The sequence below is a fragment of the Pseudomyrmex gracilis genome, unplaced genomic scaffold, assembly GCF_002006095.1.
Source record: "Pseudomyrmex gracilis isolate BER0280 unplaced genomic scaffold, ASM200609v1 scaffold_318, whole genome shotgun sequence".
Classification (NCBI taxonomy): Eukaryota; Metazoa; Arthropoda; class Insecta; order Hymenoptera; family Formicidae; genus Pseudomyrmex; species Pseudomyrmex gracilis.
In genome coordinates this window covers 58,971-71,146 of record NW_018020902.1, presented here as the reverse complement: position 1 = coordinate 71,146, position 12,176 = coordinate 58,971, and the positions used below count along the sequence as shown (strand labels likewise).

General features: G+C 31.5%; 1 protein-coding gene across 2 annotated transcripts in view; it reads left to right on the top strand.

The window, feature by feature from the left end:
• The first annotated feature begins 134 nt into the window (after positions 1–134).
• LOC109860036 overlaps positions 135–12,176 on the top strand; it is a 48,135-nt gene continuing 36,093 nt past the window's right edge. For both annotated transcript variants that reach the window (XM_020438875.1, XM_020438876.1), the window contains exons 1-8: positions 135–341; positions 917–1,503; positions 2,166–2,276; positions 2,390–2,637; positions 6,793–9,071; positions 9,174–9,303; positions 9,392–9,880; positions 9,973–10,125. In XM_020438875.1, coding sequence (XP_020294464.1) covers positions 284–341; positions 917–1,503; positions 2,166–2,276; positions 2,390–2,637; positions 6,793–9,071; positions 9,174–9,303; positions 9,392–9,880; positions 9,973–10,125 — 4,055 coding nt within the window. In that variant the 5' untranslated portion in view covers positions 135–283. The remainder of the gene's footprint in view (positions 342–916; positions 1,504–2,165; positions 2,277–2,389; positions 2,638–6,792; positions 9,072–9,173; positions 9,304–9,391; positions 9,881–9,972; positions 10,126–12,176) is intronic.

Sequence of the window (12,176 nt, the reverse complement as noted above, 5' to 3'; positions counted from 1 at the left end):
GTTCACAGTCTATCTTTTTCCTTTTAATATAGATAAAAAAAGATAGACTGTGAACTAGTGCAGCCAAAGTATGGAAAAAGAACAGATCTCTTATTTTTTATACCATGGCTACATAGTTGCCAATGTGCACCACTATGAACATTGCGCTGGCTTACAGGGCGGAAAAGTGATTACACATTTTCTTATGAGCCTGGCCGCTCTCAGGCTTCTCTCTGCTGCAACTGAATCAAAGAATAAACTATAGACGATAATCACAGTCAAATAACCCAAATGCAGTCGAATCATGGCGTATGTTAATGTAGCGGAATGGAAAACGGATCAGGTGTGCGAATGGTTAAAAGGTATATGTTTGAGATTGTTTTATCAGTGTTGATAATATACTTGGTATTTAAATGTTGAAAAAATAGGTGGACATGAATTGTGCTACAAAAAGTATGTCAAAATCTTTTTCAGTGTACTTTTCTTCGTTTTTTGATTTCTTCTCGATGACACAATCATTGAACTGACAGAAGGCACACAAGAGTCACACACAGAAGTCAGTTAAATGATTGTGTAAAATTTACTTGTTTTTAATGTTATGTGTCAATCATATTATAAATGCATAATAAATGCATGTATGCTAAAATTGTAGCTGTTAAAATTTTAATAAAAATGTTACTTAAACAGCCTCTAATTATTTTTTTTCTTTATGATATTTTACATTAATGTTAGTGATTACATATCATTTACTTGATTTAATATGTTATAGTTATTCTTTCTATGGTTATAGTAGTTATTTTTTTATTGTCAGAAAGGTACATGTGCAATTTATAATACAATAGTTAATATATTTACTCAGAAAGATATTGATATACAAATTATTCTAAAAATGTATTCATTATTTCAATAATATAAACAATAATATTTTTTGTCACAGGTTTAGATAATTCTATTCATCCTTATGTCCATAGTTTTATGAATCACAATGTTAATGGACAACGATTATTGAATTTACAACCAGAAGATTTAGATCGTTTGGGTATATTAAAAATTGGACATCAAGAAATTATTTTTGAGGCTGTAGAATATCTAAGAAATCTTCATTATGAGCTGGACAGAGAAAATCTTCAGCTATTAGCATTGCGACTTTCATGCCAAGCACACAGTTTGTATAATGAGTTATCTCACCAAACTGATTCAAACTCTGTTACTACTCAATCATTATCAAATGTGGCATCAGTTATGATGACAGTAAAACCTCTAGTAAGATGGTTAGATCGCCCTCCCTTCACTGGGAAATTGTTATATAATGACAAAAAAGCTGAATTAATGAAACTATCTTTAGAAATGGCCACGTGTGCACAAAGAGATAGATTTGCTGAAAAGCCAATTGAAGAAATCAGAGCAATATGCAGTCAACTAGCAATATTAGCAGATTATATTATTCGAGATATTGTTGATTCAATGATTTTACAACCTTCCAGTTTGGATCTAGCAACATTAAAAAAAAAATCTGATGATTTGGTAAGATTGTTAACTATGATACATAAATGTATTAGGAATACCTTAATACATCATGTTGTTAAATAGTCTTTAACTAGTAGTATATTTAGTTTTATAATATAAACACTCTCTCTCTCTCTCTCTCTTGTTTATAATAAATATTGTTACGCCGCGGTCACTGGATATTCGTTGGTTGACTGATGACGGGCGTTGTTTATTGATTGGTCTCTGAATCTGAATGCGGAGCTGTCAAAACGTGTTTCGGCGACTTGCTCGGAATTGTATTGTATCGCTGTAATCATTACGTGTTAATAAAGGTCTTTTAAATAAGCCTTCTTGTTTTCGCGAGCGCGCGCGAGCTGTTCTAAAAAGTGTGTGAGTGGCCCCTCTGCTTCCACGGATGTAACAATATATTCTTTAATTTATTTAATACGGTTATATTAATACGGTAATTTTCTCTTTTAACTATTTATTTATTGACCAGCTGTAGTCACTTTGAATTGAAGAATGATTTGATCATTACATCCTGTATTGATAAAGCTCTATCAAACAAGCCATATATTGTGATTATAACTTCCTTTATAGATAACATTTACATTGCAAAGATATAAGAATACAAGTAAAAGCTCTTATTTGTTAATGTAATTTCTAAATTATGTATATAGTTCATTTTTTTTCCTCAGGGATTTTATATTTTACCATCTTTTCATGGGACACATCAAATAGCAGAAATTAAGTTTGGGTCTGTTGCACATCAATGTGGTAAAATGGAAGAAGGAGATGAAATAGTTCAGGTATGTGTTTGTGTATTGTGTTAAAACTCTATATGTATTTATTAATATATATTCTGTATATTAGATGACAGTATGTTGTATTTTGCTATAAAATACATTTGTAAATTTATCAGGTAAATTATCAAACAGTAGTTGGTTGGGAGAGAAAAAATGTGCTTGAATTATTTCATGAAAGCCCAGCAGAAATTCTTTTGACTTTGAAACGTAGACCAAGACATACTAAAGTTTATGGTCAAATTTATATAAAACCATATAGACTTCCAAGTAACAAGATGTTTTATACAACACGATGGCAACATAATCTCCCATCTCCTAGACCAGAGTTATTAACAATACCTGACTTTACAATGCCATTACCTAGGTAAGCTGTCTTTTTTAATACATCTCTTGCTGCAAAAATTCTCTTATTTTTTGATAACAAAAATACATAAAGCACATATATAGCACATAGTTTTAGTCAAAAATTATAGTTAAGCCATGGTATACTTAACTCTCTAAAGTCAGACTTAAAAAATCTACGAGTTGTCCGAGTCTGTGAAATCTACGCACCTTTAAGATCGAATATCTTCGTAAAAAATCACTGTTTTCAATTTCGTTTTTTTTTTTTTTAATCGAAAGTTTGAACGATTCTGCGTCGATCAAAACAAAACAGATTTAAAAAATCTTCAGTAGTTTCAAATATATAAAAGTTTAAAAAATAATCTGACAATTTTTTTTTTTTTTTTTTTTGAAAAAAGGCTTTTTGTATAAAAATGTATAATTTGTTTTGTAATTAAGATTTTTACAAAATTCTACCGCCGTTTTGTAGGAAATTGTTTGTATTTTTAAGGACAAAAAAAGTGTCTTCTAAAAATTGTAAAATTAAAAACTAAGTTATTTTCACAATGGGCCTTTTTAATTTGTTTTTTGAAGAATGCATTTTTCTTGCGCCCAACTTTGATATGCAATATTTTAGCAATAAATCAGCATTTTAGCAATATTTGGACATTTTTTAAATAGAAAGTTTAAACAATTCTGCGTTGATAAAAAAACAAATTGAAAAAATCTCTAGTAGTTTCAAAGAAATAGTGGAAACGTTTCTGCGCGTCATGACCTAATAAATCGCTATAAATGTATATATATTTTGATAAACTTATAAAAAAAATCACTTATTTAATACATTAGAAATGCTCAAACTGAAAAAAAATTTACTTTTCGAAATGCCAACGTTCTGTCCAAATCTGGGTTTCTCAAATCCTTTTTGCACTTCAAAATTCAAACTTCGCAAAGCTTAAGTGAATGACGCTGTCAACGACCTCTGTCTTGTAGAAGGCCCTAAAGTTTTTGCTGCTATGCTGTCCTGTAGGTGATGCCCTCTATACAAGAATAGAAGTATATCTCTTTTCTTGTCTCTTGTTCGGTTTGCCTGTCTGATAATGGAGAGGATATGCACACGTACGCAACTGTTTGCTTGTGTGCGTATTCTTTCTACTATCGTATGTGCTTTATTAGAAGATCTAACTATTCTCGTAAACTAGACAATAAAATCACATTGTGAAAGTTCCATTATATTCTTTTATGTCATCCGCTTCTCGGTCTAGTGCCTGCATATTTATACAATGCCCAGAAATGGTTTAAAAATAGAAAAATACGTTTAAGTGATAGTAAGAAAGTGTAACTTTTGATCCTTTTCAGTGTGTTGTTTTACGTTCTTTACTTTTGTAAAGGCGTTTTTGATTTAATACAGTAAATGAAATTAGATCTATTAAAATGACGTATTCCGTTGATAAAACAGGATGGTTCAGCGTCGCGCTAAACTAATAGCAGAGAGAAAAATGAGAGCGTTTTAATCAAAACGCTTAGAAAGCTTTCTTCTTCACAGTGCCGTCTCATGCAGCTACGCTCTCTCTATTTTGCTTACTTTGCTTTCTTTACGCGCAGACCACATATATTCTCTTGTTAAACAGAGTATACTCTTGTAATGGACCAAACATTATTAAGGCTTATTTTACATGAGACCTGTTTTAATAAGTCGTTCCAATGATTCTAGTCAGTATCGATTTGATGAATGATCTAACTTTAAACATAAAATTAGCGAATCCCGACGACGACATTGTAGAATGAATATTGATGGAAGAAAAAAGTAGGATTGATAAAAAGTACCGATTTTTGTTCATCATCCGGAAGTAAAATACATGTGGATTATTGTTGTTGATACTTTACAGAATATTAAAACATGTTTTTTAAGTTTGGGAACCAGTAATGGGAACTTAATGAGACGTGATAATAAAAATGTGATACTACGATATCAGCGATTTTCAAATGTCATGTGTCTTGTAAACGTTTGACCAAATTTCTTCAAATTCGAAACGGAAGTACTTTGAGGACAGGGTAATATTTTTTTTTTATTTTGGGGGAAATCGACTCAGGCTCACAGGAGAGAGGGAGGGAAGTTTTATGTCTTATGTTAGCATATCGCTTATGACAGGTTGAAAATATTTGATAATCCTTGGTTAATTGTGCGTTTTGAACGTTTCCATGCATCTCACCATTCTGAGTACTTTTTCAAGGTGAGTTCCTTTATCTCTTACCATTTGAGATGCTTTTTTAAGTCGAGTTCCTTTGTCTCTTACCATTTGAGCTCCTTTTTTAAGGTGAGTCTTCTTGCCTTTCACTATTTTAGGTTTTGTTTAGAGTGAATCATTTGCTTCTTATCATTTGGGTTTATTTAAAGTAAGTGGTGCTTATTTAAAATAAGTTCCTTGCCTCTCACCATTTAGGGTGCTTATTTAAAGTGACTCCCCTTGTCTCTTACAATTTGAGATGAGGCCTTTTACCATTTATGATTCACGGCGCTATCTTTACTATTATAAGTAGCTTATAGAGAGGTTTTTCTATCTTTTTGAATTGTAAGAATCGTCGCCACAGGTTGATTAAAAACTTGATTTATTCACAATTTTTATATCACTATTACAATTTTCACTTATTTTATTATTCGCGACGCTTACAATAATTACTTTGACAAAATGATAGGTAAAACTGACCGACTGTATTTGACTGCTTGATTCTGACTGCCCGCCTCGGTTCGAGGGCGCGCTTTTATAGGGCCTGAGTTCGGCCAAAGACAGTTCTGGAGTTTTCCTTATTTAGTAATATTCTAGAGCATTCTCGAATGTTCGAGAATAATCTAGAATGTTCTAGATTTGGCTGTGTGTTAGGACAATCATTTCCTGTGTCGAAAGATTGCTTTATATGGTAAGGTATTTCGAAGAGTCGGTGGTGCGTCACGGTTTTATCGCTAACCGTCGGTTTTTATGATACTTAAAATAAACATGGAAAGTTCTAGAATTTACGCGTAGCAACTAGACTAAGCTAGACAATGGTCACAGAATAACATCAATGTTTTTATTTATTCATTATCCTCATTTTCGTCATCATCAGAACAATTCTCTGTATCACAAATATGTTGCTCAGATCATTTCCAGGCAAGTGAATTTTATCTAAATATTTAGTGTAATTTAAATACAATCATTGCGACGTATGAACAACACCCGACTACTCGAGAACATAGCCTACCTTACATTCGATACCCAGCAAAAAAAAACAATTTGGTTATGGGATGTCGCGATTTTGTCGCCAACCGCCAGCAAAATTTGTAGACCAAATCCATATTCATCTGTCTTCTTTAGATTATGGTGACCATGTTTGTCAAACATGCAAGATGTCAAGATGAGACCAAAATTATAACAGATCTGCCACTAGCAAAACGAAGCCAAAGTGACGCATCAAATCCAGAACAGACCTGCTTAGCGTTTGCTGGTAATCTGTCGTCAATGCGTTTAACAGATCGACCCTATTTCGATCACCGTTTTGTCGTAAGCAGATGCTGTTACGGTTTTGCGGACTATTTGGTCACAGTATTGCTAAAAGCAGAGCTGCTTGCTATTGACTATCTATTTGTTGTTAATTTCACTGACATATATGGAATCGTGTTGGCCGCAATACTCTTATGTATATTGTAAACAGAGTTGTTGCGTCCTTTGTCTCTGTGTGCTAACAGCTTTAGCAACACTAATGCATGTTTCCGTATTATAGCGTTTCTGCAAACAGTTTCTATGACAAAATATTTTTTTCACCTTCTCTTGAAGGCTCAAGTCGATTTCTCCAAAAATCAACAGGAATATTATCTTGTCTCCTAAGTACTTCCGTACTGAATTTGAAGAAAATTGGTCAAACCGTTTGCGAGATACTACACGACATTTGAAAACCACTGATATCGTAATATCATATTATCTTTATTATCAAATCTTATTAACTTCCCATTGGTCTCAAACTTAAAAAACATGTTTTAATATTCTGTAAAGTATCAACAACAATAATCCACATGTATTTTACTTCCTAGATGATGAGCAAAAATCGGTACTTTTTAACGACTCTCTTTTGTTTTATTGCAGTCTTTTATTTCTTCAATTCATTCACACATAAATACAAATCTTACATTTAGGTTTATAACTAATAAATATATTTTATTGTTCAGACATATACCAAAGAATCCCTGTCCAGAACCAACAATATTAGATACAGAAAACATAACTACTGATAGTAGCGGTTCAGACAGTGAAGCGGAACAGCCTTTTCCTATTTGTTTGTATTCTACAAAACCAAGAAACTTAATCCAAAGGCGAGCGACAATAACAGGTGCCAGTCCCACAACCAAACATGGTATCAATATAGAACAATTTTGGAAAGAATTGAAGCAAGAGCATATAACGACTTTTCAATTACGTGAGAAAGCAGCGTCTTGTGCTCATGGTTTGGATAATGTAAATATAAGACCTCAAACATGTTTAGGAATAGAATCGACAAAACGAAAGAAAAAGACTGATGAACACATGAATGAAAAAAAGATGCAGTTCGAAGAAAAACTGTCTGATAGTGAAATAATTTATTCGAATAGTACGAGAAAAACAGTTTCCAATACAAAAGAAAACATTTCTTTTATACAAAACTGTGCCGATATTGCAAATAAAGATGACAATAAAGAAAACTTACAAGCACTTACAGATAATATCAATGATAGTAATAATTCAAGTGATATAATAGTGCCTTTGGATGAATGTAATACTTTTATTAGCGGTACACACAGTATTAACACAAACATATCGGAAGACAAAATAAATGAGATACTACATGTTAAAGAATCTATTGAATTAGACAAAAGATATAACACTTCTGTACGTGACTTGTTAAGTACCGAGGATTTAGAAAATGAGAAATTAGCTCTTCTTAAAAACCCGTTTAACAACTTCGCCTCTATTCATAGTTTAAACAATGTATCAAGTTTGACAAAGAATGCTTGTACATCTACTGAAGATGTTGATTGTAGAAAGTTAGAAGATATAAACAAAGAACGTAAAAAAGTTTTTTTTAAAAGATGTAACGGTAATGTCGCACAAAAAATCGATAACATCGAAAAACAGATTGTACATAAGAATATGGAGGAAACATGTGTCTCTAAGGTACTTAAGAAAATAGATTCTCGTAAGAATATCGTACACACGATGATGACTGATGTAAATCTTAAGAATAGTATAAAAAACAAAAACCAAAGTGATGTTGAATCTAGTATATTGGCTGTTAATGAAGAGAGATACATTGTCAAAAAGTTACACACGAGATGCGAAAATGTCCTAAACAAAGATTCCCAAACTGTTTGTTCGACACAGTTAGCATGTGAATGTCAACACGAAAATGTTGATTTCAGTAATTCTGAAATATCAAACACTGAAGCATGTAACACTAGTAGTAGTGGTGGTTATAGTAATGATAATAATAGTAATAACAATAGTAACAATAGCAGTAGATGCAGCAGTATCGAAAAAGACAAAACATTACAAATATTTGGCAAAAAAGTACAAATTATCGACTGTGGTTCTCGTGATATTAATTTGGAAAAGAAATCTTCCATTGAAACAAAGATTTTGTCAAGCAATATGGCTAACTTTATTGAAGATGATCTTCCGTTAAACATTGTTCATAATATCTCAAAAATACATATTAACTCAAAGTTGCATACTGCAAATGCAAAATCTGCAGATACAGGTACATTACAGCATGCTACTACATCTTGCCGCTATAGAGAATTATCAAAAATCGAATCTGTTAGAAAGCTTGACAATAATTCTTATATTACACCGCCAGAACCGCCACCTCGTATATATAATGCGAAACAAACAGTACTTGACTTAAACAACGCTTCAAAAAATTCAGAAGATTTAGAGAAACCTCAAGTTCCGGAAAGAACTAACTCAAGACAAGAGTGTAAGAAAGTAGATTTATTTGCAAATCATACTAGAAGTAATTCAAATTGTCAGGATAAAAAAGATTTTTCTGAAGCACGTATGCTTAACTATGTAGAAAACTCAATAGGTCTTATTAATGAATCACGAACTACAAGTTCACACAGTCAAAAGTTTATGCAGTCTGATGTTTCGTTGTATACCGAAAATAAACAATCGAAAGAAGAAAAATATTCTTTCGAGCCGTTTGCTGAAAAGTTTGTTTATTCAAGTCAAACAGATTGCTCTAAATCTGATTATTTTTCCCGTAATGGCGAATGTCTTGACAGTATAATATATTCAAAACAAACAACATCTTTGGACATAAAACCAAAATTATCAGAGAAAGAAAAAAGTTTTGAGAAAAGTGTCGTTAATAGAGCTATAATGGTAGCTAGAAGTATTGGTTTACATGGTAGTTTGAGCAAATCTAACAGCAGTCCAAGAAGCAATAGAAAAAAGAATATTTTACTGGCAAGTAAGTGCGCGAGTTAAGGCTCGATTTTTCTCTCTTGATGTCTTGTACTTTTTAATTCTTTTAACTTGGAATCTAAATCATGGTGTAATTTTTTTTTTTTAGAAAGAAGAAACGTATCCGTAAAAGAAGTTGGTACTGGTGATTTAGATGGATGGTTAATATATCGTAGTAAAGGGGCGGGTGGTGCGTGGTTAAAAGCCTGGTTTGTATTAAAGTGTTCATCATTATACAGGTAAATTTGTTTGAAATATACATGTTTTATGATATAAGTTGTATTTCAGAAACCAATAATAACAAAAATCTTATTGTTTTATTATCAGATTTAAAACACAGGACAGCATGAAAGCTGACTGTTTAATTGTGTTAACGGGTTTTACTGTATCACTTGCTGTCGAGGTAAAATCGAGAAAGTATGCCTTCAAAATATATCATACAGGGACAGTGTTTTATTTTGCTGCTGATACTGAAGATTGTTTGACAGTATGGCTGGATGCGATTAATAAAGGCACTTTAGGCGCAGATGTTCACAGTATCGGTCTCTTTAGCGAAACTGATGAAAGCGACAATGAAAATCATAAGAATAAGACAAAATATGTACCAGAATCTAAACCAAATCTAGAAAAATCATTTGGTTCATTGAAAAAAACTGCAGGGAAGGATATTGGAACATATAAAGAACATGAAATTACTGGTGCAAGCTTAGATCGAAAATACTTGAAGTTTCTTAGTGCCAGGAATCAAAATATTCCTGTTCCAACTGCACAGTTTAGAAGTTACAGAAAAGTACTTCCTACGTCAACACCAAACAAGTGAGTACATAAAGATTCTTTAAAAAAAAGAGAAAAAAAAAGGAACACTTTATATGTTTATATTTAAAGATGATCACCTGTTGTATATGTAGGAAAGAAGATTTTAATTCAAATTCTCCTGATTTACAAGTGACAATTGCTGGTAGTACATTTTATGGATTGAGTGTCTCTCAAAGTACTACAGACATATCGAGTTCATCAAACAACCAAGATATAGATGGATATTATCGACGTACACTAGATAGGTAATTCTTTTCTATATAATTTAGTAAAGTGCACCATATTGTGTCGCATCAGGGAAAGTAGTTTTCTTCCAGCCTCCTCTCACTACCACGCGTTGTTTTTTTTTTTTCAGTCTCCGTCAGCAACCCAAGATCCGATCTATATATCAGCGCGATTGACGCGATTACTAAGAATACTGATGCTAATGTGTTATTTCTATTATCACAAGCAATTAAAAAGAATAATAAGCTTAAAATTCTTTACGTCACAATCTAACAACGAACAGTTCGCTAATAAAACGTCGATTTTTATATACTTTAATTAATTAATTAACGTATATACTTTAATTAATTAATTAACGTATAAAATATAATTTTTTTTTATCATATAAAAACTTAAAATTGAAAATTAAATTATTATATTTGGAGAAATTTACATCCAATATTTATTTATTTGATTATTTGCTTTTTGTGATGAAAAATTTACAGTGAATGCAAAAATATAACTGTAGTTAAGTAAAAGACTATAACAAAAGATAAAATTTATATTAAATCGTCATTATAAAATATTAAGGATAAAAAATATTTTAAAAACTTTTAAGACAGTACAAATAATAGTTATGTTTATATAATTAGCGTTAAATTTTTTTCATCTAAAATTAGTGTAAAACATTAAGTAATGGTTTTAGTTAGATCTGCATTACTAAATATCAATCAATATTTAGTTAATCTGCATTGCTAAATATCTGCACATTTATAACACATTTTATTTTGTACTATTTAGTGAATATTACATGTACAATTATACATATCTGTTTACAAATTTATCAGAAAGTAAAGTGTCATATGTGTGTAGAAAAATGGTAAGGACAAAAGTTCTTAACAAAAGTTTAATTTATATGATTTTAAATCGCAGTTACACAAATCTTTATCTTATGAATAAGTTTTGCTCGCAGAATTGTTTCTCTGTCAAATATATGTTTTTCATTATTATTTTTTATTTATACAAAAACAATCTAAGTCAGTTTTCATTTTATACAAAAATTCCTTTTTATATAAACCTTGGTTTCCAAAATATTATATACTACAAAACAATTCTTTCTCTAAAAACCTGTTTTAAAAAAGAAGTGATCTTAAAAAGTAGCACCAAGTAAACTTTTGTACGTTATTATATTGTGAAAAAACAATATACAATAACATAATTGTGTCCATAGTAAGATTACGCCTTAACTTTTTTTCCGTGATTATTAACTAATTCTAAGTACTTAACTATGTACTTTGGTAAGATTATATTTATTAGAACACAGAAATGTAACAAAAGAAAAAATTTGTTCAAAATATAAAAAATATTTAACGCGAAAAAACTTGGCGCTGTTGCATCGAAAGTTTAAAGACAGACATGTCTTACGTGTGCGTGCAAGCTATTTACAAACTGCGGATAGACATATTCTACGCGCACGCGCGAGCTTTACAGTTATTTACAATTTATTTCATATATTTCACATTAAAACAAAAGGTGCGGTCAAAGTCTCACTGTAAATGGTTCGAAGCATCATTCTATCTTTATTCTACATTTAACGAAAAATAAAGATAGAATGATGCTTCGAAACATTTGCAGTGAAACTTTGACCGTACCCAAAAACTATTGAGTAGCTATTATATGTATATCAGACTGCCGCACACAAAGAAATAATTTTACTATAGTTGAGGTGCAGCCGCGCCAAGTTTTTTTGCATTAAATATTTTTTATATTTTGAACAAATTTTTTCTTTTGTTACATCTCTGTGTTCTAATAAATATAATCTTACCAAAGTACATAGTTAACCCAGTAAGCAAAATGCGCGCAATATGCCAGCAGATTGGCAACAGATATACTCAAAAGTTGCGAGCAAATTGGCATCTGTTATGTCCGCATTAGGCTTACGATCTGCTAGCAAAACCTGCTCACAGAATCTGATAGCAGATTGATAGCAGAAACCGAGCAGAATCTGCTAACATGACTTGACATCAGATTGTCGGCAGAAACCGAGCAAGATCTGCAGCTTTTAGCGATTCATAAAATGGTGCATTTAAAG